Consider the following 26,372-nt stretch of genomic DNA (forward strand, 5'->3'; position numbering starts at 1 on the left):
ATTTTGTGGGCAAGGCCTTTGCTGGAATGAGGAGCTTCCCTGACAGCCAGGCCTTGTCTGAGACACAGCACCCATCTGGTGTTTCACCCTTCATCCCAGCTCCTCTTCCTCTGCGCTTCCAGGGCATCCAGAGCTGCTCCTCCTCACTCCCGTATCACAATTCACCCTTTTTCTGATAAAGCACAGTTTTGAAACTGCCCTTTCCTATCTTTGCTTAACCACAGGCCTCAGCTCAGCTCCACCAAAACACAGTGGGGTTTTCTTCTCTGCCCTCCCAGCAAGGACACACAGGGAGGGAAAAGTTGCAGAGAAGTGAAACAAAAATAATCAGAGGCAGATGAAGGTGCCTGTGAAAGGACAGATGGAAGAGATTAGGCCTGTTAAATTTAGAGAGGAGATGATGGGGGTGGGACTGGATGGAGCTCTACAAAATACTGCTGGCAACAATGAGAGGCCAGAGAAGGGCTCCTGTTCACCCTTCCCTCTGCTCAAAGGGCAGAGGAGGCGCAGTGAGGCTGGGAGGATGCTCAGAGTGGTCCTGAGGGGAAAAACGGAGCATCACGGAATCATTTGGGTTGGAAAAGACCTTTAGGATCATTGAGTCCAGATGCAGCAGAGCTCAGCTCCACATTCAGCTCCACCCAGGGACCCCGAGGGGCTTTGCCTCATTCTCCATCATAAAATACGACGCTTTGTGTTGGAAGTGACCCAAAACACCCAGAAATGGGAAGGGAGGGAGCCCAGGGGAAGGCAAATGACACAAATGGCCACATTCCCAGCCATGCGGCTCCACAAGTACCTCAGGTTCCCTTGGAGCTCTGTCAGCTTTAAATCCCCTGTCAGAAAATCGCTGACTGCTCACATAACACGGGAGGGAAATTAAAAACTGCCAAGAGAAACACCCGCTCAGGTGCAAGGAGTATCATCTCCAGGTCTTTCTGATCCATCAGGCAGTGCCCTGAAATGCCTTTTGCTGGTTCACTGCAGCACCAAAACAATAAAAATCCCAATTTGATTAGGCAGTTTTATTGCAATTACGTATCTTTAATAGTGTTCCATAGCAGGGATTAAATTTTCATGATTTTTTGGTTCAGGACAGTTACACAGGTTTAATAATCTTTCTTTAATTTCTGCTTTTAAGAGTGAACCAGGAGGAGCTTGGCAAGCTCTTGTAACATCAGGGAGACCAGAGGGGTCCGGGATTTTTTGCTAATTAACATAGACAATAATTATATTTTCCCAGCCCCAAAGTCAAAGACAAGTGGAGAAGTAACAAAAAAACTGCAGAGATGAAAAAGAACCATTTACCAGAGCAAAAGCTGACCCTGAGAAATGATTTGCTGGATTCACAGCTCCAAAATGGCACAGAATAAAAGAAGTAATAATAAGACATTAAAAAAAAAAAAGTCACAATAAAACACAGGAAAACTATTGCCGTGGATATTTCAGGAATTACTTTTCAGCTGTGGTGGGTGGATACCCAGGACACGCTGAATGCTTGAACACCTCGGAAAATGTGGATTATTCTCATTTCCTAGGGAAAAATGTAGCCTGAAATGCAGGGGCTGAACGTGACATGCAAAAGGTGACAGACCGTGACAGGAAGAGAGCTTGGAAAGAACACCTCGATGACAGCCTTGGCTCCTGCTCCTTCTGGAGACAGTGGGGAAGAGGAGGCGCAGTCAAGAGAAACTTAATGGGCTTCAGACAAGGGTTCTGAGCTCCTAAAAATAATCAGAATTGGCTCTGGGAGAAATTCAATCACACAGACAGAAAAATAGGCGAGAGATTTTAAATGCGAGTTGATGTTAAATGACACCAAACTGAGCTGGGAATAACAGGGCCAAGGGGATGCCAAATGGGTTGGCACTGGCATCAGTCCTCTTTAATGCCACTAAAAGGCCAGGAGAGAGGCTAAATGATGCTGGAGATACCACTAAAGTAGAAGGAGCCTCTCTCCAGCACAAATAATTACCAAAAGCCCCTCAAGAAATTAAAAATATGGGCAGGAAAATGTATGGATCAATTTGGAATTGACCAAATTAAGGCTTGTGGAAAAATAAGGCAGTGCTCAGCTTTTCCAGGAGGGAAACGGGTCAGGGCAGATGATCCATGTCCAACACAGGATCCAGGACAGATCTGGGAGCAAGGCAGGGAATGAGGGGTGCCGTGGCTGTCTGAAAATGGGCCCTTTCCCCAAACACTGGGCAGCCCAAAGAGGAGGAACAGTCCAGGCACAGAGTGGAGATGAAAGCCCAGGCAGGGAAGGGGCTCTCTGGGCGTGGCAGTGGTTGTGGCATTGCTGGGGGGAGGATTTTGGTTGCCTCTCAGCTTTCTGTCCCCATCAAGGTGACAACATTGGAAGGACCAGGAGAAATGCCATATCTTGGGTACCATGAATCTCCTCGGTGACCTTCTCACTGTGCAGCTCATCCCCCACACTCTGAGGGAGCCACAAGGCTTTTACTTCATTTTTTCCTGTGTCCAGACCTCAAACACAAAGCAGCTTTCAAGGCTTTTGGGATGAGGGGATTGAGGGCACCCCCAGGGAGTTTTCAGATGGCACCAAATTGTGTCCAGGGAAGGGGCTGGAGCACCAGGAGAGGCTGAGGGAGCTGGGAAAGGGGCTCAGCCTGGAGCAAAGGAGGCTCCGGGGGGACCTTGTGGCTCTGCACAAGTCCCTGACAGGAGGGGGCAGCCGGGGGGGTCGGGCTCTGCTGGCAGGGAACAGGGACAGGAGGAGAGGGAACGGCCTCAGGCTGGGCCAGGGGAGGTTTAGATTGGATCTTAGGGAAAATAAGGAGAATGTTGTCCAGCACAGGCTGCCCAGGGCAGTGGTGGTGTCCCCATCCCTGGGGGGATTTAAAATCCGTGTGGATGTGGCAGCTGGGGACATGGGTCAGTGGTGGAATGGTTGGACACGATGATCTTGGAGATGTTCTCCAGCTTAAATTACTCTCTGTTCTGTGACAGCCACTGCTGATGTAAAATCATCCACCTCTCCCTATTTACAGTCTCCCTTTCCCTCTCCTCTTATATCTGGATAAATACAGATTGTGGCAGCCCTTCTCACCCCAGCCCTCATTCTGGGAACTCCATATTGAGTTGTTTGCTCAAAGCAAGCTCCCTGAAATCCACTATTTCTGATTTAAAGGTCAAGGAGAGAAAACAAAAGTTGCTTAAGAAGGAAAAAAAACCCCAACCCCACTGACAAGAAACAGCATCAGGAAAAATGAACAAGGAAGAAATCAGGGCCAGCAGAGCCAGGAACAGCATCAGGAGCTCAGCTCGTGCATGGCACCGCTGGGAATGTCATGAAGGAGGCAGGAAGGACAGAAGCTGAAAGCAAACAAGGCTGACTCACCTCCCTCCTCTGCAGCTCTCTGCTAACCCCCACTTTTCACTCTCAGAACTTCCTCGGAGGCAGCAGATTTTAAAACACGCCCGAAGAACACATTGTCAGAAGTTTCATGAATGAACATCAAGAAGGCCAAGGCCAAGACTATGAATATTTAGTTATTGACTGACTGCAGAGACCCAGCCTGGTTTCTGCTGGAATTCTGCCTGCTGAGGGAGCAGGACAGCAGCACCTGGACCAGCACAGCAGGGCTGGAGCTCCTCTGGGACCCTCATCCAGGACCTTGGTCCCTGTTCCCAGAGCTGGCAAAAGCTTCTGGGCCTCAGAGAAAGTCCCTTGGTTTTGCCTGGCTTTTGATGCCTTTTGTTTGCCCTTCGAGCAAAATTTAAGGGAAGTGTAAGATATTGATTATTTATTTTAGTTATTATTAAAACAGTCTAAAATTCTGATTCGGTGCCATAGATACCAGGAGGTAAAAATGGAATGTGTGGCAAAATCACAGATGGGTTTGGGATGGGAGAGATCTTAAAGCTCATCCAGTGCCACCCCCGCCATGGGCAGGGACACCTCCCACTGTCCCAGGCTGCTCCCAGCCCCAATGTCCAGCCTGGCCTTGGGCACTGCCAGGGATCCAGGGGCAGCCCCAGCTGCTCTGGGCACCCTGTGCCAGGGCCTGCCCACCCTCCCAGGGAAGGAATTCTTGTGTCTCATCTAAACATCACCTCAGAACGAGCTCAGTTCTGGTAACGAACTCAGAGAAAGCAGCAAACCCCACAGAAGGATCCACTCCTGGGAAGTCAGCAGGAACCTCCCCATCAACCCAGCGAGGCTGTGTTGAGCCCACACTGAACAAACCCCCAGTTTTTCCATTTTAGAGAGCAACAAATTACCTGGAAATCACATTTATCCACCAGTTCTTGCTTCCTTGTGGCATCACATCCCTTCCACCACCTCCTGGAGCAGCAATCTACACCCAACCATGTCTAACAGCAGGACATAAAAGGCCTTTTGTGCCCCCAAACCTCCAGGCAGCACTAAATTTACAGCCCGTAGCACACACAAATCAGGGTGGGAAATGCCTGTGAGGACCTGAAATCACACCAAGGCTGACATTGAGCACAGCAGGAGCCTGCTGGACACACAAATCACTGCCTGGAGAACAGAGCAGCGAGGAGGGAGATCTCCAGAATCAACAAGCAGAGGCTCAGGTGTGCAAACAACAGTGGCAGGAGCTGGGGGGACAGGGAACTGGCACTGCTCCGGGTGCTGAGTGTGGTTATTCCCTGGCATTGCAAGCAGGCATGGGATGAGGATGGAGGGATTCAGCTGAGTGTTCTGCTGTTGGGACTGTCCCTGTGGCATCTCCTCTGCTGAGCTCACTGGCAGGGGGATGGAAAAGAAAGAAAAGCAGCGATTTCCCCAGCGCAGCAAAACCGGGGATTTGGAGCAGTACGGAATCAAACAGGAACAAAAACCCCCAAGGAGAACAATGCAGCTTCTTTTTTCTTATCCTGTCTTTAAACCTTCAGGCTTCTGGTGTTTAGGAGATGGATCCTGACCCTGGCACAGGGGACAAATGGTGGCATCAGCAAGGTCACCCATGGCACCTCCAGCCAGTCCCTCCCTTTTCCAGCTCTACCAAGCAGAAACAAATTGTCCTGTGCCTCTTTTTGTCCCTGCCTTGAAATCCTGGTGCCCCAGAGCACTGCCACCGACATCCCTGGGACACAGCTGGGCAGCCAGCCAGGGGTGTGGGCAGAGGTGCCAGCCCAGAGGAGCATCCTGCACTCTGAGAGAGACCAAGGATCTGCAGGGAGCTTCCAGCAGCATTTCTGCTGCCTGAAAAGCACTCTGCCATCTGTAGGATGCTCCTACAGTCCCTGTCCCATGCCCCAGCGACCCCCTCATGGCCCAGCGTCCATTTTCCTGCTTAGAACCTGAGAGAGATTAAAACTTGGATTGATCCAAACCTCCAAGTGCAGCGTTTTTATTCTGTGACAAAAAGGGAAACAGGAGTCTGCAGCGCTCAGGACAGCTCAGCAGTGGCTGCATTTCCCCTAAAAGTCTCTTTGGCTACGAAGGGAACCCTGGTGACCTCAGTGCCACAACAATTTGAGGGACAGGATCATGTCTGTCCCAGCCCTCTCCACCAGACCGGCCCCAGCTCGTGCTGCCAGCTTTGACAGATTTAAGGGACTTTATGGGGCCACTGAACAAAGCTAAGGCTGAGCCCTAAACAGGCCAGGGCTGATCGATGGAGAAATCACAGAATCACAGAATTTTAGGTTGGAAAACACCTTTAGGATCAGTGAGTCCAAGAAATGCCTCCCTGCACAGACAGAGAGGGGATCAGAGCAGATCACCCCTCACCCTCAGCAGCCCAGCACCAGCCCAGGGGACTGGGAGAACATTTCAGAGTTTAACATCCATCAGATGTCGACTGACATAAGGAATAGGAAAGAATTGACCCTCAGAACCCATGAGATTGCACTGGAGGAAGCAGTGATTGGATATCATTGCAGGGAATTGGGTCATTTCGAGAGAAAAACACACCAGAAAAGAAACATTGACTGAAGTAAAATGATCCAGCCTGAGGAGTCAAACGTGCCCCATCCCTGAGTGGCACAGAGATCCCTCCAGTGGCTCCCTTTCCAACTCATTTCACTGGTGAACACACACAATTTTAACCCCAAATGTCCCTTCCAGGATCAGCTGTGACCCCAGGCTGTTCAGAGAAGGGAACATCTTGGGATCTCCAGGGAAGGCTGGAGGAGCTCGGGGTGATGTGTGTGCACGTGACGGGATGAGTGAGGTGTAGATCTCCCTTCACAAGAGCTCTGCAGCCAACTCTGAGCAGTGCAGCCTCAGAAGGGCCCAGCCAAACCCCAGAGCATCGCTGAGGAACCTGAGTGTGGACTGAGGTGGATGCAGCCGAGGCCAGCCTGCTGATGGATGAGGATCAGCCCTGTTTTGTTGATGCCTAATGTTTTTTGTCTTTTTTCTTTTATATATCCTCTGTATTCTTCACACATACATTTGGAGCTCTGTAGCCTGGTGTATCCATGGCTAGTTCTCCCGGTGCTTTTCCCTACTTTTTCCCTAAGCAGAAAGACAAAACACCTTCCAAAGCCCCTATCCCATCTCGGTTCTCCTCGGGAACCAAGGCCAAAACCAGCTCTTCCAGACACATTTTCATCAACAAAGTTCAGTCCCATCTGAGGGGGGAGGATTTAGAAGGGGCTTTGACCTGGGGGGGAAATTGCATCACCTCTTGTGCTCTTAATTGGGGATTTTTGTCAATTATGCTAATTTGTTAAACATATAAAAACTGTGCTCACCCCGTGTGGGTGGGCTTTCGTGGACATTTTCCATGTTTGCCCCAGAGGCCTCCAGTAAAGACCAACCTTTATATGACCTCCTCCACTGATGTTACCTGGGAAGGGTGTGTTGTTTCATTTATAGGTTCTTAAGGCATCCCTATCCCGAGGGTGATCCCGCTGGTTCTGCTCGGTAACACAGGATCCCTGTGAATGCCAGTGCTTCAGGAGGAGCCAGCACACCCCAGCTGAGAGCTGGCCTCTAAAATCGTGCCCTGCAGGCAGTGAGAGCACCTCGAGCACAGCACTGGCTCCAAACCGAGCGGCTTTGGATGCAGGATGAAGGAAGAGGGCACCAGACCAGGATCTTTAATGGAAAACTCCTCCCTGCCAGCTCAGCAAGGTGAGAGGGACTTTGTGATGAGGAGACTGCGGGAGCTGGGCCTGGTTAGTGTGGAGAGCAGAGGACTGAGAGGAGATCCCATCAATCCATATAAATATCTCCAAGAGGTGTCAGAGGATGGTGCCAGACTCTTTTCAGTGAGAGGACAAGCAGCAACACCACAAACTAAAACACAAGAGGTTCCACTTTAACATGAGGAAGAAATTCTTTCCCTGAGGGTGGAAGAGCTCTGGAATAGCTGCCCAGGGAGGATGTGGAGTTTCCCTCTCTGGAGACATCCCAAACCCACCTGGACACGTTCCTGTGTCACTGCCCACCCCCTCTGGGATCGCTCTCACCTTCAAGCCAGTGCTCTCTGCCTCAGAGCCTTTGTCCACACCCGTGATGTAGATGCCCAGGGAATATTCTGCTCCTCCTCGGATCATGAGGCCCAGGGATTTGCCTTCGTTCAGGACCAGATTCACCTGCAGAGGAAGAGGAAGGGACATTTATGTGGTGTCCAAGTGCTGCCCCAAAGAGAGGTGGGACACAGCCACAGAGCTGCACCCCTGCTGTGCCCTGGGTTGGACAGCAGCTCCTGTGGGATTGAGGGGGCAGCAGGGACACCGGGAGGAAAAGCCAGCTCTGGAGGCTGAGAGGCTCAGCTAAATATCGGTGGATTTTCAGCCATAAATCAGCAGATCCACGGCAGTTTTCCACTCTCTCCTCTTACAGGTATCTCTCAGGGGTAGAGACCGACCTGAGAGCAACCCCCAAAACCCCATGAGCACCAGTGGGGTGATGCCAGCCAGCACTGGCTGTGAATTCCCCCTCTGGCACCCCTGCCCTGTGCAAACAGAGCCATGATCCCTCTCCACCCAGACTGGGAATGAGCCCAGCCCAGTCCTCTGCCCTTCCTGGTGCAGTGCTGGCTGTGCAGGGCCACTCCAGGTGCTCTCCCCACAGGGGCATGTGCCTGATTATCTCCAATTAACAATGCCAGGACAAACTTCCCATCAAACAAACATCCAGCACATAGTGCAGAAGATATTTCACATTTCCCACACCCTGCCAGGCAGCACCTGCACAGATGTTCTCCCCACCAAATGCTGATTTGCAAACCCAGCTCCCACCTGCCTTCCTCCACCCTCTCCTCCTCCCAGGGCCTGACAATATTTGGAGGTTCAGCTGATAATTTTGAGTGCATGAGCCAGCCTGTGCTCTGCTCCCTCGAGGACTCTCCATTTAAAATGGCCTTTGTTCACTCGCTGCATGACACTTTCTAAATGAATAACTCCAGGCTTGTTTTTTTGCTTTGCTCCCAAGTTTTAAGTCACTTCTGGAGAAAAGTAGACAGCGGGAATAAAAACAAATGAGAAAAGCCAAAATGTGTTTCACATTGATAGAAACAACCAGGAACAGGCTGTTCGTAAAGGGCTTTTATACTGAAACTCCTTCACTGCAGTCAACCCAAAATCTTGCACATTTACCTGGATGGAAAAATAATTCCCAGCCTCAAGTCAGTAATTAATCCATCTTTCTAGAGGACACAGCATCACAGAGGGAATTCAGGCCAGTCTTAGAGTGGCTGGTATTGAAAACCCATTTTCTGTCTTGGTGATAGAAACACAGCAATCAGCAGCAGGACACAAATCTACCTAAGGCTGCACATTTTGGACTTACAGAAATGGATGCAAAGCTGGAATGAGAACTGTCAGACATCAACTACCTGTACCAGCATCCTTCTCTGAAAAAAACCTGATGTTCCCTGGTTTCCTTTCCCTGCTTTAGAGTGCAGAAAGTGCTGGAAACAATTTTAGCATTGAAGGATTGTAAAGGAATTGTAGAGACCTTCACGCTTCAGGCTGGAGAGATGAGCAGGGCATTGAACCCACCCCAAGGAGCAGCTGCCTATCACATCCAAGGGCAGTTTGGTTTTCTCTTCACACAGAAACCTTACTCTGGACCACAGAACACTTTGCTGAGTGGTTTTGAAAATTAGGAAAATATTCAACTTTTCTGAAGGGCTGTTCCCTCCCGATCTGTCTGATGGCATTTGGGATTTCCGTGCTGTAAGTTTTTCACCCCACTGTGGCTGTAGCTCTCAAAAATTCCCCAATGTCGAGAAAAATACAAGTAGGAGGGATGCAGCAAGGTGCCTGGAATCACAGATCAGGGCAAAATACACTGGGAATGACAACATTCTCTCTCTAAGTCCCTGCATGACATTTATATGTGCTGGGCTTAGCAACAGGAGGGGCAGCTCTGCATCCAGACATTTCCATTTCCCTTTAACACTATCCTGGTAAGCTGAGAAGCTGCTCCCCCCACATGGGGAGAGCATCAGGTGGAGTAAGAGATACCCCCTGTCCCTCTGCAGCTGAGGTGCTGCCACGTGAGCTTTGTTCACCCCTGCACCGGGCAAACCTGCCCTTCCAGAGGCAGGAAAGCCACGGCTACAGAAAGCCTGGAGCCACGAAAACCAGCAAACCCGAGCTGTGTGGAAAAACCTCAGCACTCCTGCACAATACATCGCTGCTGGCAGCCCAGAAAGTCGGGTTGCTGAGGGCTTAATTGCATCTCTTAATCAGCTAATAGCTACAGCTCCCTGAATGAGCCCTGCGGCAGGAGCTGCCGGGAACAGAGTGGCAGGGAAACAGCCAGGGAGCATCCAGCTCATGGACACACTGCAGGTTTTGGGAAGGGCTGGGGAAGGGAGTGAGTGCTGGCAGGCTCAGGGGGGTCAGGCTGGGAGGGAAGGAGGAATGGAGGGATAAGCTGATGGCCGGGATGAAGCGAAGGCTGAGCCGCTCCATGCCAAGGGCTTAGGGATCACAGGGGACAATTTGCAGTCCCTTCCCAAGGGTCTCTGTCTCCAGGGATGGGCACAGCGCAGGCGTGGTGACGGCAGGGGTGGCCCTGCCATGCTGACTGTCCCAGGCACAGCACTGCCACACTCCTGCAGCCTGGCCCCACACACGGCTCTGCGGTGACACTGAGGCACGAGCGCAGCTGTGCTGCCCAAGGAGGGAGCTTGGCCGGTGACCAGACTGATGTTCCCAGTGGTTCCCAGTGGTTCCCAGTGGACAGTGATGATCCAGGGCCCCTCTGGGAACAGACCCTCGACACAGCATTCCCTGGGCCAGGCCCTTCTGCTTGGGCTTTTCCACTCAGGCTGGCACACGTGTGATGAACCCTCCGGTGCCAAGGCTCGGGCCAAAGAGGGCATTTTGGTTCCATTTCCACTTCATGCTTCTTCCCTCCTCCCTGGCTGAAGCTCACCTAGGGTGAGAAGCTGTAACACCCCTCAGGGAGAGCTGGGATCACTCTGAGCTCCTAAATCCAGACTGTGCTGATACCAGGCAGCAAACAAGGGCAGCTGTTCTGTGGGGAAAACTGAGGACTTCGGAGAGTAATAGAATGGTTTGGGTTGGAAGGGATCTTAAAGCCCATCCAGTGCCACCCCTGCCATGGGCAGGGACACCTCCCACTGTCCCAGGCTGCTCCAAGCCCCAATGTCCAGCCTGGCCTTGGACACTGCCAGGGATCCAGGGGCAGCCCCAGCTGCTCTGGGCACCCTGTGCCAGGGCCTGCCCACCCTCCCAGGGAACAATTCCTTCCCAATATCCCATCTAATTCTATCATCCTTCAGCTTAAAGCCATTCCCTGTGTTCTGTCCCTCCATGCCCTTGTCCCAAGTCCCTCTCCAGCTCTCCTGGAGCCCCTTTGGGTACTAAAGGCACAGTAACATCCAGGCAAGGTCACCCCCCACACCTCGCCAGGCATTCCCAGGCTCACCATGGCACCGTCACTGCCCAGTGCCCACCTCCTTCCCTGTGCCATTCCCAGGCTGTGCCCAGCCCCAGGCGACTCCTGCGTGCATCACACAGGAACACTGGGAAGTTCAAGGTCACAGTTTTAATTTCTGTCTCAACCCTGAAACATCTGCCATCTCCTGTAGCAGGAAATGAAGGGGGAAAAAAAAAAAAAAAGCCATAATCAGTGAGGCATTTGCTCTGAGCTGATTCCTGCACAGGATTCCTTCTGTCTGGGTTTATGGAATTACCTGTTGACAGATTCAATTTTGCCATTAGAAAAAGGCCTTTCAGACAGGAATTAGCCTGCCCCAGTACGGCTCAGCACACGGCTGTGTGGCTGAGGAGCTTTCAGCCACGTTGACAGCTATCTCCAGGCCATTACTGCTGCCACACAACACAAACGGCACTTCGGGGGGCTGGCAGGGCTCATCCTCCTCCTGCTTCCTGAGGAAACCCCACAGTTTGTGTCTAGACATCCTACAAACAGCGAGTGCGGGGAGGCAGAGCTGGCTCCCAGCCATTCACTGAGTCCTGGGAGCAGCTGGGGGGTGCCAGAGCCACCAGAGCTGTCCCAGTGTCACCCCCTGCCCAGGGCAGCTCCCTAAGGCCACACCAGGACTCGGGCTGCCACTTCCAAGGGTGTTCAACAGCACCACTGGGGACAGGGAGCAGCTCCCAGGGCTGAGAGGTGACACCAGAGCACAGGGACCAAATCAAATCCTCTGCCCATGCCAAGCCTCAGTCCAGCTCCTGCTGAGCCCAGCACTGCCTCCTCATGGGGCAAGGCATGGCTCACCCAGCAATTGCCACTTTTGGGTGCTTTTTCTGCTCAAAGTGCCTAAAAACGCAATGAAATGGAACTGCTGCCCCTCAGGGTGAGCTGAGGTGTGATCCAAAGGACATTTTGGGGTAAGTCTGCTGGGACAGAGCTACCGAATGCCCGAGGCAGAAGGATGACTCCTGGAAACATTCAAGGCCAGGGTGGGTGTGGCTCAGGGCAAACTGGCGTAGCTGAAGATGCCCCTGCTCACTGCAGCGGGTTGGATTAGATGGGATTTAAAGATCCTTTCCAACCCGAATCATTCCACACCTTTAATCCCCAAGGCACCAGTGGCTCACATCCCATATCCCAGTCCCAGAGGGAACCAAACCAGCCCCCCACCAGCGTGGATATCCTTAAAGCTGTAAACAAAATCAACCCCCAGCAAGGTCAGAGCGAGCAAACCGTGAGAGATGTGGGGAGCTGGATCATCCACACTGAAAATGTCATCACAAACCAACAGAAAGAAATCCTTCCTTTCCCTCTCCTGCATCTCTTATCCTTCAAGTAGGCACCAGCAGTGTCTCAAACATTCAAACCACACAATATTAGCGTGGATATTTTATATATATATATATATTTTTAATAATAATTACAGCTACTTTTGGCTGCAGAACTGCCTGAAGAAGAGGAGATGTTCACACTCTCTTTATGACGTTTTCTTTCTTCTGCTGCACCGAGAGCTTGAAGGAATAAGCAGCTCCCCTGGCAATAAGCACATTAAGGCACCAATTCAGCTGATGGAATGGTGCTTCTCAGAGAACTCGCAGCCCAGCACTGCCAGAGTGCTCTGCACACTTCATCTTCCTCCCAGCTCAGCAGCACCTCCGAGTTTTTGCTGTCTGAGGGCTCCCAAAGTGCTTCTAATGAAATCAGCTGTTGATCCAAGTCCATCAATGACAATTCACAGCACAAATGGCCCTTGCTGCTGCTGTGACAAATCCTGAGGACTTTAAGCCTGGAGAGATGATAAAAATCCAAGTTCTCTGAAGCAGAAGGGGAGCAGAAGGGAAGCAGGTCCCAGCTTTCCAGCAAGCAGTGACATCCTGGATGGGGCTGGGGGCTGTCACCTGTGTGTCTGACACCTGCTGTGTCTGGCCTGGCTCCAGCAACGTTTCCCAGAGCTTTGCACTAGTGCAAACCCTCCCTTTCACACCTCCTGACCGCTCCATCTGCGGGCACAGGGCTCTGACGAGACGCTGGATTCACCAACTCCAACCACAGGAAAATGCTAAATTTGGAGAATACGGCACCTGCCACACACAGCACAGACAAGGAAAACAAGGATCTGTAACACCTTGCACAGCCCCAGGCTGAACCTGCCAGCAACTCCTTCAGCCTTGCATTCCCTGTATTCTCACATCCCGTCTCCAGAGCCATCACTCGTGGTAGGTCAGGTCTGCACCAAAAAGCTGGCCCAGATCTCAGCACCCCCTGGCTCACCCAGAACAGCCTCTGACCCGAGCTCGGGGCAGGCTGGATTCTGCCCAGGGTAGGATGGGCAAAGCCAAGCCAGCTGCCAAATCCCAATCCCCAAATCCCTTCGGTGTGGATTCTTCCGCAGCTGGAGGTGAAGGAATCCCAGTGTCCACAGGAAAATGTGGACAAAGCCACAGGAAAGCTTCCTTTGGAGCTGAACCACACTGCCCAAAGCCACTCGAGCTCAGCCAGAGCCCAACCACCCTGTTCCACACCTCATCCCACCAGGATGTTCCCACAGATCCCTGGACAGAGCAGTTACACCATCACACACCTCACAGTGGTGGCTTCCATTTCAAACCTTGGGATAACAAATCCTTCACTTCTGGATAATCATTTTATTAAACTTGGTGACAAATGACAAACCCGTCCTTCCAAGCATGCAGATGTACTGCAGGAAGAGGCAGCCACACAGGGATATTTCCATTGCCTGAAGAACGCCAGATGCCTCCACCAGCCTTGAATTTAACCTTGGAAAAGCTGGAAATATCCCTCAGACTCCGGTGGTGCCGCAGCCGTGCTGAGCTGCAGCAGTGGATTCGCTCGCTCCAGCCTCCTGCTGCAGGGCTGGAGTTGCTCTGCTGTGCTCCCCCAAACCCTGCCTGTTTGAAAGCTTTGGCAGATTCATTCCAGGACATTCAGATCGATTGGAAATAGGAGAGAGTGGGGATAAAAAAACCAACCAACTAATTCTTCCTTCAGAGTGTAAAACCGCCCACAAATCAAACAGGCCTCAGTGCCTGTCAATTCTGGTTGACTGGGCTGCATTAACCAGGGATTTGTTGCATTTATTTGCATTTTTGTGAACAGAATAACCCCACTTTCAGCAGTTAACTACATCTCTGTAGCTACCTATAAATCTACACACACAAATGAAAAGAGAGAAAACTGGAGGCAGGTTGTTTCCCCGCTCTGGGACACGTTTTCACCCCTCCATGGGGCTCAGTAATTCAGGACACAGCGACTCAGCTCATCCATGCCCTGCAGGCTGCGTGCACAGAGTGTCACAGCAAATAACCCCTCTGCACCACCAGCCAGGGCAGGCTCTGCTTGCTGCCAGCAGCCTTGGACCGGGGGGAATTGCTTCCCCCATCAGCTGGCACAGCAAGGCACCTCTGGATATGGAGGTGTCTGGGCAGCCTTGAACATTTCAGAGCTGTGGCAGGCAGTAATTTTCTTGTTTTCTGGTCTTACAGATGGGAAATCAGGAGTGGAGGCTATTGCAAAGTGCATTCCAAGCCCTGTGCTCTTAAAGCAGTGACCAGTGTCCCTGCTGGCATGTCACCAAGGAGTGGGGCCAGCAGAAGGCTGAACATTCCCTCTGCATCCCATCCCTGAGAGCTTCAAATATTTCCTGCAGTTTTCATGGATTCTTCCCAGGTTAACAGAGGGGCCTCCAGTCCCTGTCCTGGGGTCAAAGCGTGATCCTCTCCTGGAGAGAGTCCAGAGGAGGCACCAGGGGGATCAGAGGGATGGAGCAGCTCTGCTGGGAGAGCTGGGATTGTTCAGCCTGGAGAGGAGAAGCTTTGGGGAGACCTCATTGTGGCTTTGCAGTGCCTGAAGGAGCCACCAGGAAACCTGGAGAGAGACAAATTCCAAAGGATGGAGTGGCAGGATAAGGAGGAAGAGCTTCAAACTGTCAGATAGTAGGGTTAGATGGGATATTAGGAAAGAATCCTTCCCTGGGAGGGTGGGCAGGCCCTGGCACAGGGTGCCCAGAGCAGCTGGGGCTGCCCCTGGATCCCTGGCAGTGCCCAAGGCCAGGCTGGACATTGGGGCTTGGAGCAGCCTGGGACAGTGGGAGGTGTCCCTGCCCATGGCAGGGGTGGCACTGGATGGGCTTTAAGGTCCTTTCCCACCCAAACCAGTCTGGGATTCTCTGCTGAAGCCAAAGGGCCGCCTGACTGCGTGGAGCAGCACCAAGGAATGGAAGGACACAAGCTCAGATTTCTGAAGAGCCACTCCTCACACCTGGGCAAAGGCTGCTGAGGCCAGGAGGTCACCAGGACGAGCAGGAGCACACCCAGGGCTGGCACATCTTCCCAGGGCTCTGCAAGTGGCCAGGACCACACGAGGCTGAGACAGAGGCAGGGGACACTCAGCTGCAGGGTTTTGAGCATTTCATGTCCACACACAGCGAGGACTGAAGGAATGCTGTGCACAGAAACAACTCCTCCCCACAGCTTTGCAGAGCTGCTGCTGCTCTGTCAAGGTGACACGGGGTGGCAGGGGGTGGGGGACACCAGCCAGCAGCGCCTGCTTTTCTCCTCTCCTTAAAAGTAAAAATAATAGGCCCTTCTCCCTTGTGGCCCACATGAATATTACATCAGCAAACTGCCTCATCCTGTATTAGATTTTTCTCTCCCTCTGGCTGAGATGGGAAGCTCCCAGACCCTTCCACAGCGTTTCCAGGAGCTGAGGACATTTTGGGCACAGACAGAGCGACAGCGGGATAAAAGGATGGAAACAGTCGGGGCTCTGAGCAATTCTGTGTCTTTGGGAAGCCAGTGCTCCCTCCTGGGACAGTGTTTTGATATCCCATGGGTGGCAAGGAGGAAATCCACATCCTGCTTGTATAGGCTGGGGCTCCCTGTCCATCCGTCCCTTCGCTCCACGGGCACCTGGAGCAGTCTGCAGTGACAACCTGCAGGCCTGGCTGTGAGGGAGAGGAGACATCAAATCCCCGAGATCAGGTATTGCAGCTCGGACACCCTGTGCTGGCTTCCCTTACACCGAGGTCTGTTTAAAGGAGGGCAGCTCACAGCAAGAGAGCAGAGCTGGAAATTCCAGGTGCTGATGGTTCCCTTCTGTCAGAGGCCCGGGATGCAGGCCCAGCACTGGCCACACTTCCCTGGTGTCATTACAGAAAACATTCCTTTTTTCCCTCACCAGGGTTTTCCCTCAGGCTGCCTCTCCCCAAACGGAAAAGGAAAATAATCTGGTTTATTTTAGAGCTTTCTTGGAAGAGAAAAATTGGGGGTGAGGGTTTTTTTTTTTTACTTAGACAAAATTGCCAAGAGATCCAAGAAAGCCTCACAGGAACACCTGAGGAAAGATCTGGAATGCAGGAGGAAAGGCAGGAATGCACTCCAGGATCCAGCCCTCCACATCCATGAGTGGCACAGATTGGAAGAGACCTTAAAGCCCACCCAGTGCCACCTCCTGCCATGGGCAGGGACACCTTCCACTGTCCCAGGCTGCTCCAAGCCCCAATGTCCAGCCTGGCCTTGGGCACTGCCAGGGATCCAGGGGCAGCCCCAGCTGCTCTGAGCACCCTGTGCCAGGGCCTGCCCACCCTCCCAGGGAACAATTCCTTCCCAATCTCCCATCCAGCCCTGCCCTCTGGCACTGGGAAGCCATTCCCTCTTGTCCTGGCACTCCAGGTCTTGCCCAAAGTTCCTCTGCAGCTCCCTTGGAGCCCCTTTAGGCCCTGAAAGGTGCTCTGAGGTCTCCCCAGAGCTTTCCTGTCTCCAGGCGGGACATGGATGTCAGTCCCTCGATGTCCAGCCAAACATCCATGTGTTGGGAAAAGCCTTAAAACCCACTCCTGGTTTGGCTGTTCCTGGCAGGACCCTCCCTGCCAGAGCAGGCTGGACAATTCCTTCCCTCCAGCTCAGCTTCTCCCTGTGTCAAAGGGGAACAAAGCCAACCCATCCCATCCTACTGCACTCCTCGGGGCACACAGGGGAAAGCTACAGCCCAAGGGACCAAACCAGGATGCTAAAGGAGAGCCAGGCCATCCCAATGGAGAATCACACAGACGACAAACCCAGGGGGAACAAAGAGGGTTGGGATCTACATGGGAAGAGGCCCCCAGGGCTGTGTCTGATCCCTCTTTGCTCACCTTCTTCTCATCGCCCTCCTGCAGGAGCTGGAGGTGGCTCCTCTTCTCGCTGTCCCTGCGCAGGGAGCTGTTCTGGTGGTGGGGCAGCCCCGTGGGAGGGGACACGCTGCGGCCCTGCGGGTCCACCCACGTGTAGATGTGGTTGGTGACATAACCCCCGGGGATGCGCCCCACCGAGTGCACCGACAGGTTCAGCTTCTTGCAGCCCTTCAGCACCTGCAAGACAAGCCAAGGACAAGGGGTTAATGCCCACCTGGACTTCAGGGGGACACGGCTTTGCACTTCTTGAGGCTCAAAGATCTCCAGCTCCTCTGCAGCCACCAGCTGAATGATGGAGCTGCATAAAGAGGTGGTGGGAAAAGCTGGGATTTTTCTATTCTCTCCTGGTGGCAACAGAGTTAAGGCAAAGCTGCTGCTGCTGGGGAAACATGGAGAAAACCTTTCCCGTCAGCCAGGGAAAGAACAGAGTGAAGCAAAGTGGGGAGGTGAGGTGGGCAGAGCTGTGCCCAGGATGGGCTGAACCCGGGACTGAGCAGCTTCTGCAGCTCTGGAGAGGAGTCAGAGCAGGACAGGGAGCAGTGCTGGAGGAAAGCAGCACTGGTCCCTGTCCAAAGTCCCTCTCCAGCTCTCACGGAGCCCCTTTAGGCACTGGAAAGTGCTCCAAGATCTCCCTGGAGCCTTCTCCCCCTCCAGGCTGAACATGGATTTCAGCCTCTCAGTCACCGCGCTGGCAGCAAACAACAGCCAGTGTGGGAAAAGCCTCAGCTCAGCCCCAGCTTTGTCCCCACAACTCCAGCCATTGGAACAGCTCCTGATGCCTTCAGGGAACATCGACAGCATTCCCAGAAATTCAGCCACGGAGTTACCAGCTGCCTTCCCCAGCACAAGCAGTCAATTAACAAGTGCAATAATTACTAAATGCGCACACACACTTACACCAGCACGCACAGAGATGACCTTGGGGCCCAGAGGAGGTGATTTGCAATCACTCCTCTGCCCCTCAAGCTTCCACTGTGAGCAGCTGACACAGGAAACTTAAATTAACACAGAGGAGTTCTCCCTGGGGACAGCTGTAAACGCTGATCCCTCCAGAGGCCTCGGGAACGTCAGCACTGCAGCTCTGCTCTCAGAAAGGAGGTGTTTAGGGTTTTTTTCCCCATATATACATCATTTTGATGAGCTGCTCCTGCAAGGTCTCCTGTCCCCACTGAGCAGAGAAGCTGCTGAGCAAAGCTTGTGGCTGGGAAGAACTAAAACCAGCAGCTCCTCAGTAAAGGGTGAAATTGTCAGTAATACTGGGCTGGCTGGATCCCAGCCCTGAGCTGGCAGAGCTCCTGTCCCTCCCTGCCAGAGCCACAGAGGATCCAGCTCAAACCTCACTTCAGCCTCTCCATCACACAGAGCACCTTGGCTGCCAACTTGTCACGTGCTGGCAAGGTCACCGTGTGCCCAGAGGGCTGGCACAGGGGCTGCCCAGCCAACAGCCCCATCAGGATACCTGCAGAGCGCTTCACCCCCCTGGGCTGCTCACCAGCTCCAGCCCCTGTTCCTGCAGCTTCCCATCCCTCAAACACATCCCTGCTGCGATCTCCTCCCTCCCTGCAGGCACACGGAGCCCAGCTGGGCTGGCAGAGGTGCTCACCATGCCCAGTCTCACTGGGATGATGGAGCAAGTTCTAAACCCTCTGCCCGCTCCATGGGACCACTCTCCCATGGGCACTGTAGCCGTGCCAGGCTTCAAGGGCACAGAGCAGCTTCCTGAGCCAAAGCTGCTGCCCAGCCAGGCTCAGGATGGGCTGAACTGCGTGGAAATCAATGAACTGGGAGTGGCAGGGACCCTTCTCAGCTACCCCAGAGCTACCAGGGCAAGGGATCCCTGTGAGATGGGGTACAGGACCCCCTGAAATGTTCTTTGTTCATTCAAACTGGAGCCATCTCTATAAAACCTCTTCTGAGTCTGCATAACATCATCGTACCCCTGTACCTCAAATCCTGTGTCCAGTTTTGGGCCCCTCAATTTGGGAAGGACATTGAGGGGCTGGAGCGTGTCCAGGGCAGGGAATAGATCTGGGAAGGGGCTGGAGCACCAGGAGAGGCTGAGGGAGCTGGGAAAGGGGCTCAGCCTGGAGCAAAGGAGGCTCAGGGGGGACCTTGTGGCTCTGCACAACTCCCTGACAGGAGGGGGCAGCCGGGGGGGTCGGGCTCTGCTCGCAGGGAACAGAGACAGGAGGAGAGGGAACAGCCTCAGGCTGGGCCAGGGGAGGGGCAGGGTGGACACCAGCAGGAATTTCTTCATGGAAAGGATGATTAAACATTGGAAGGGGCTGCCTGGGGAGGTTTGGAGTCCCCATCCCTGGAGGTGTTTAAGGAAAGACTGGACACGGCACAGGAATCCCCTCCCTTCCTCAGACAATCCATCCTGGCAGGGCAGAGAAGGAGCAAAGGAAACCCTCTGGGCTTTGTACCACACAGGGGAGACACCGGGCACAGGAGAAGGGACCAGGCACAGGCAGGGGTTCCACGCTGGGCACCGTGGAGCATCACAGCCTGCCCCGGTGACAGGGCAGAGGTGGCGGCCGAAGGCTGGCACAGCCACTTAACCTCAGCCAAATGCCATCCCCTGGCAGGGCAGGCACAGAGCAGAGCTGCTCTCTGCAGGCACAGTGAAGTTAGCAGGGATGAGAGGCCAGAGATTTACACGGGGATTTTTATGTCCCCCTGCAGCTCCCTTGACAGGGCCACCATGAGCACAGATCTCGTCGCAGGGAGATGTTTTATGCATGAAGGTGACAGCAGAGAGCCCCAGGGGAGGGGAGCAGCTGCACAGCTGGAGGCAGCAGGACCGGCCAGGGCTCCCTGGCAGCCTCCAAACAAGAGGGGACACAAAAGGAGGAGTGAACAGAAGCTGGCAGTGCCCACCAGGACATTGCTGGTGACACTCTGGGGAGTCCTTTATACATTTACTGAGGTCTCTCCAGCACTCAGTGAGAGAAGCAGTGTCCTGCCCAGCACAGAGTTCCCTTCCCAAAAAACCCTCAGCCCAGGGCACGGCTGGAAGAGGAGCCCATCAGAGACCCTCCTGTCCTTAGGAGCCCTTCAGGACACAGCTCTGGTGGCCTCTGAGCCACCTGCACTGGCTCAGTGACCAGCTCCTTTTGGACTTGGCCACTTACTGACCTGCATCTTTCGGAGACCCTTTGGGTGATCACAGGCGGGGGAGGACAGTGACACCCACGAAAGATTTTTAAGGGACTTTTAGAGGGACTTTTCACAAGGATATGTAGTAATAGGACAAGGGGGAATGGCTTCACGCTGAGGGATGGCGGAATTAGAAGGGATATTGGGAAGGAACTCTTTCCTGTGAGGGGTGCAAACCCCTTCCCCAACCTGGTGACCACTAAAGTCAGTTCTGCTCAAACATCAGAGCTTCCAGGAAGCTTTTTGTTCACCAGGCACGAGCTCTTCAAACTGCAGCTGCCACGGCTGCGAGAGGACATGAGAGGGAAGCAGCTTTCCCTCGCTTTCGCTGGGATAACAGCACGGCATGTGCTCCACACTGAAGCACAGCAGGCACGGGGACAGGATCTGGCACAGATCTACAAAACCTTTGTGCAGCCACACTCTGAACCAGACTTTAACAAAGCGCTTGGCACCAGGAGCTGCAGAGTGACGAGGCACCAGGTGAGCCCAGTGGGAGAAGCTTCCACCTGCATCCAAACCAGGACAGAATCCACCAGCAGCTGCTGTGCTGAGCTCCGGGAGAGCAGAGTTTCCATCCATCTCCCCGCACAGGGAGAAATGCTGCACTTCCCCTCTCTTTCGGGCTTTTTTTCCCCTCAGGTTTTACCAAGGCCAGACCTCACCCCTGGGTGTCCCTGTCTGCAGGGAGGGCTCAGAGCAGGGCCCAGGCTCTGCTCTGTGGGGCCCAGCAATGGGACAAGAGGAACGGGCAGGAACTGATCCCAGGAAGCTGCATCTGGACATGAGGAAGAACTTCTTCCCGGGGCAGTGACCGAGCTCTGGGACAGGAGCCCAAAGAAGGTTTCACCACTGTGTCCTCCCTCTTGGAAGCCTTAATCCTGCTGGTCCCTGTGCCCAGCTGCTGCTCAAGCATTGAGCACTTCACTGTCCCCATTCCCAGTGAGGTGCCACCATGCCACCAGGCTGGCACCAGCCCTCCAACATTGATTTTGCTGCCAGCCCTGCTTATGAAGCCACCACAGCAAGAGAGAGGGCCAGAACCTGCCCACACAGACAACACAGATCATCCCAGCTCCCTGGGAACAAAAGGAGAAGCTTTTCAGCAGAGTTGTTATCACAGAATCCCAGGATCACTGAGGTTGGAAAAGACCTCCAAGGCCATCAAGTCCAAGCTCTGACTGATCACCACTTTGTCCCCAGCCCAGAGCAGAGTGCCACATTCAGCCCTTCCCTGGACACCTCCAGGGGTGGTGACTCCAAACCTGCCTGAGCAGCCCCTTCCAAGGCCTGACCACCCCTTCCATGGGGAAATTCCTGCTGGTGTCCACCCTGCCCCTCCCCTGGCCCAGCCTGAGGCCGTTCCCTCTCCTCCTGTCCCTGTTCCCTGCCAGCAGAGCCCGACCCCCCCCGGCTGCCCCCTCCTGTCAGGGACTTGTGCAGAGCCACAAGGTCCCCCCTGAGCCTCCTTTGCTCCAGGCTGAGCCCCTTTCCCAGTTCCCTCAGCCTCTCCTGGGGCTCCAGCCCCTTCCCAGCTCCATTCCCTGCCCTGGACACGCTCCAGCCCCTCAAAGTCCTTCCCAAATTGAGGAGACCAGAACTGGACACAGGATTTGAGGTGGCCCCAGCAGTGCCCAGCACAGGGGGACACTGACAAAGGACAGGCTCTGGGTGGGAATTCTACAAGGGAGAATTTTTTCCTCCCACACTTTGTCCTGTGCACAGTGACTGCAGAGATACCCCACAAACCCACAGCAGAACTCATCCTGCGAGTTTTCTGGGATATCAGGTTATCTGATGGGCACACTGAACCTTACCCAGCCACCACGAAGTACCAAATTTCACCTCCTTAATGCTGTGTGCAGAATCACACAGCGCAGGCTGCATCTCCATCTCCTTTCTCAAGCCACTCCAGGGATTTGTTGTTCAGTGCTGCTGGGTTTTGCTCCAGCCTCAGATAAGATTTGGCTGTGCCCCATCTCTGATGTGTTTGAGGACCAAGGGGTGGAAGGTTTAGGGCTGGCACCACAGCGTGCAAGCTTACCTGCCAGCAGCCCAGCTCAAAGAAATCATTGATGTGAATTAGTGCCAAAACCTTTAGCAGGGAAACAGTCACCAAGTGCCCAGAAATGTCATCAGAAGCAGCAAGTGCCAGACAGAGGGGCAGATTGATTCCATGAGGCCACTGATCCCCTAACAACACTCCATTTAATTATCTGTCGAGCCCTCTGAGAGGGAAGGAGAGCGTTTAAACTGATGAAAAAAGGCAACACACATCTCATGTGCCACAATTACCTTTAAAAAAACCCCATAAAACCCAAACAGCTCCCAGTGCATCATATCCTTTCCTAGGGTCCAGCCTTGCAGCCACCACCCTTCTGAAACCCTGCCAGTCTCACATCACTGAGGGCCTTCCTCTCCCATCTTCCCCATTTTCCCCCTCATATTCCCCACTTCCCAAGGGCCCTGAGAGGCTGTGTAACAGCAGCTCCAAAAGTCCCCCCGGGAGGAGCACAGATGTCAGAAATCAATGGCAATTCATCACCGGCATCCTTGGGGCAGCCTGCCCAAACCTGCCTCTCGCAGGGACGCAGCCCCCTCCCTTCACCTTCCCTACTCGTGAAAGGAGCCATCGGCTCCCCTTGAGGCCGGAGTGGGGAGATCCCAGCTGGATACCAGGAGCATTAACTAGGACCCATCCTCCCCCTTGCCACAGCCTCAAGCTGCGTTTTCTCCCGGCAGGAACAGCCCCGCTGGAGCTGGTTTGGCTCAGGGATAATGGGCACTGGGATAATGGGCATGGGATAATGGGCATTGCTCTGCTGGCCAGCTCCAAAGGTCAGTGCAGAGGTCATCCATCAGCAAAGCATCAGGAATTTGGCACCACGTCCCAAAAAAAGTGAGGCACAGGCTTGGAATAAAGCAGCAAAGGGAAAGAAATGCTGAGATACCACAGGAGGGAGGCAGAGGGAGCTTTTCCAGCACATTCCGGCACCGTGCAGGCAGCGATCGCAGGAGTTTGTCCAGCCACTGTTTCCTGCTCCATCCCAGGGTGCTCCTGCTGGACCGAGGGGCTCAGGTGGGTTTAGGCTTGTGGGATCAGACGGACTGAGCAAAACAACCCTACTGCCCGTGGGAATGGAACAGCTCCCTGTGGCTGCTGGGGAGGGAGGGGGCTGCAGGGCAGGACCACAGGAGCTTTTACAGGGAGAGGGATTGAGCCACGGCAGCTAAAAGGCTCCTCTGCAGAGACAGGACAGCAGGCACGGGCACTTCCTGCCTGCAGAACGTCTGCTCCAGGCATCAGCTGCAGGCAGGAGGGATAAAAGGCCATGGCAGCTCCCACTGCACACCTGGCTAAGGCCAAATTTGCCAGGTGAAGCAGGCAGAGACTGTCCCCTGCCCCAGTCTGCAGATGTAAATAAGATGTTTTGGATCAAGTGTTGCCCAGAGAAGCTGTGGCTGCCCCTATGTCCCTGGAAGTGTCCAAGGCCGGGCTGGATGGAGCTTGGAGCAGCCTGGGATAGTGGGAGCTGTCCCTGCCCATGGCACTGGATGAACTTCAACCCAAACCAGCGTGGGATTCCATGAATTTAAGTCTATCCCATGCCCGTGCTGCCTGACAAAGCACAGGGAGCTGGATCTGAGCAGAGGAAAGGGGAGCCTGGAATACTCTGACGTGGTCAAACGGCTCATCCCTGAGTGGGAACAAGAACTGGAACGAGGAAAAGGGAAAAGGTGACACAGAGGAGGTGGGGAGAGCAGGACATGGAAGGACGCTGAGAGTGATGCCTTAGGTTTTAACCCTTATATTTTTCAAATCCTGCACTGCCTGGTGTGTCACTCTGGAGTTTCTTGGAGCCTGTTCACTTCTGCTCTCTCGTGCTGGGCAGACATAACAAAGCCTCTCCAGCCCTGCTCTCCAAGGACACCCAGACTGCCCTAGGCCCAAAAAGTATAAACCAAAAGCCTCTAAAGGGGGGGGCAAGCTGTGGGGAAAACTGAAGCTTTAATTGGAGAATTAACCCTGCTATGCCAATGAACCAAACCTATAAAAGTGTGAAGAACTCATGACCTGGGGTCCATCTTGGGGTCCATTTTGAGAACAGCTTCAGGCTCCCCAGGGGTACCTTTGAAGGCCTTTCAGACAAATACCTCTTTTATTCCCTTACTCCTGTCTAGTCTCTGTTTCTAGGAGGCCTCTCAAGGCATCAAGGGAAGCACAGATGGAGGGATGGCAGCGGTGCCAGGGTGACACAGGGGGATGCAGGGGTGACACAGCCTCCCTGCAGGAAGACAAATGCAGGAGGCCCAGTCCAACCTCTCCCCCTCTCCCAAGGCAAAGGACAGCAGTTGGGCTTTCAAGTAGCGGCACTTATGCAAATCAATGCAAATCGATGTATAATTATGGTGATTGCATACATTTAGCCCCACGGCACCGGGAAGCCCACGTCCCTTTCACCGGGAAAGGTCAAGTGAAACCTTAGCTCCAGCACCTTGTCCCCAGGCCCTCCAAGGGCTGGCACACCTCCCCATGCCCACTCTGCAACCTCCTGCCCCTCTGAGCCGGTCCCTGCCCGGTGCAGCCCTCAGGCAAGCCCAGGACAATTCTAAAAAGAGCAGAAAACGCCACATAATTGTGGAAACAAAACCAAACCAAAGCTGTTTGGGTGCTTTTAGTGCAGGGGGAAGGCATGAGGGAAATGTAGATTAAAGCTCCCTCCTGCTTCCTGGGCTCTTCTCTTTCTGCTCCACACGAAGCACTGCTGCAAGGAGCGATGTGAAGCACCACCAAGGGCACGCTGTCTAAACAGGGTTCATTCCTTGGTGGAAAAACTTCGGAAGGATCAATGGGGCGAAGTGAGGAAGACTCTGGGTTAAGCACCAGGGACACCCAGGCAGAGCCTGCACAGAGCAGAGCCCCCTCCAGCCTTCCCTGCCAGCACCTCCCACCCCGAGGGGCTCCGAGGCAATTCCTGAGCCCAGCAAGAAGCAGCTGGCAGGAGCAGAGCTCCTCCAGGGCTCGGCTTCACCTGGATTTACCAAGCACTTGGTGCTCGTGACAGGGAGAACTCACAGAGCATCCAGTCAAAAGAACCCAAAGCAAATCAAGTGCTTTGTCACTTTAACTGAGGGCATTTAGAACTGAATAATTCTCCCTGGCGTTAAGGAAAGTGTCCATAAATACCCATCCTCTTCCGCGAAGACAGGGGAACTGGGTAAAGGATATTTTAATTCACCACTTCTGACACTTTTGTTTTCTTCCAATGGCCACCAGAAGGAAATAAGCATTTATTCAGGTTATCTTATCAATTTCTCAGCTGAGGCAAAACTGTTTCTTTACAAGGAGCCCACTAAATACCATTGATGCTGCAAGAACTCCAGGATGCCCTGACAATGCTCACCCTGATGAACAAGCCAGTCCTGCTGCCAAGTCCCATCATCCTTGCATTATGAGGAGAGGAGAGATTAAGGCCCTCGTTCCAATCTTTTGCATCAGTATAAAGTCATTTGATTTCATTAGGGCCGATTGTGATTTGCTGGGGAAATGAAGGGAAACAGATGAGTAACGAACTTGCCCACTGAGGGAAATCAGTGGCAGAGCAGCAAATACAACTCCTAACCCAGGTGGAGCAGCCAAACCCCCGTTCCCACAGCCCCTGGCTGGGTGTGCAGGTTCACCCCACCCCAGGCCGCACGAGGAATTCATGTGGAAGCTCAGAGGAGCTCACAGTGCCAGGGCAGCAGCACCTGGGCCCCGTGGGCAGCTCCAGTGCCCAAAGCTGCTCCACCACAGCTCCAGATTTGCCTCTGGAACCAGGAGCATCCCTTGCCCCATCCACGCTCTGCCACTGCCATCAGCCCTCCCCCTTTAAGGAGCTTTAAAAATCATTTTAAATGCGGATACCTCCAAGCTCAAGAGTGACCATTTTCCCTCCCCCTTTTTCCTAGAGGGAGATCCCGGTGCCTTTACACTTTCCACCCTCTCTCTCCAAGCCCAGCTGACCACAGGAACTGAAATGGAATCCGTTTGCAGGACAGAAGGGCCCAGCAGGAGCCCCTGGCATCGCACAGCACCTGCCTTTTAAGCTGGGAGCGCTTTTTTTGAGCGCAGTTTTGGGGTTTTTGTTTCTAAGCAGATCCAGAGATGAAGGA

The 26,372-nt window shown here is 53.6% G+C and overlaps 1 protein-coding gene across 3 annotated transcripts in view; it reads right to left on the minus strand.

Moving 5' to 3' along the window:
* The window catches only part of WHRN (whirlin), a 46,577-nt gene that overhangs the window by 14,401 nt on the left and 5,804 nt on the right, over positions 1 to 26,372 (minus strand). For all 3 annotated transcript variants that reach the window (XM_042052433.1, XM_042052432.1, XM_042052431.1), the window contains exons 2-3: positions 17,019 to 17,234; positions 7,417 to 7,542 (exon numbers count right to left, since the gene is read on the minus strand). In XM_042052433.1, the coding sequence (XP_041908367.1) occupies positions 7,417 to 7,542; positions 17,019 to 17,234 (342 nt within the window). The remainder of the gene's footprint in view (positions 1 to 7,416; positions 7,543 to 17,018; positions 17,235 to 26,372) is intronic.

Source organism: Corvus kubaryi, unplaced genomic scaffold (genome assembly GCF_017639235.1).
Source record: "Corvus kubaryi isolate FWS band 111438036 unplaced genomic scaffold, C.kubaryi_AGA036_p1.0 78, whole genome shotgun sequence".
Lineage (NCBI taxonomy): Eukaryota > Metazoa > Chordata > Aves > Passeriformes > Corvidae > Corvus > Corvus kubaryi.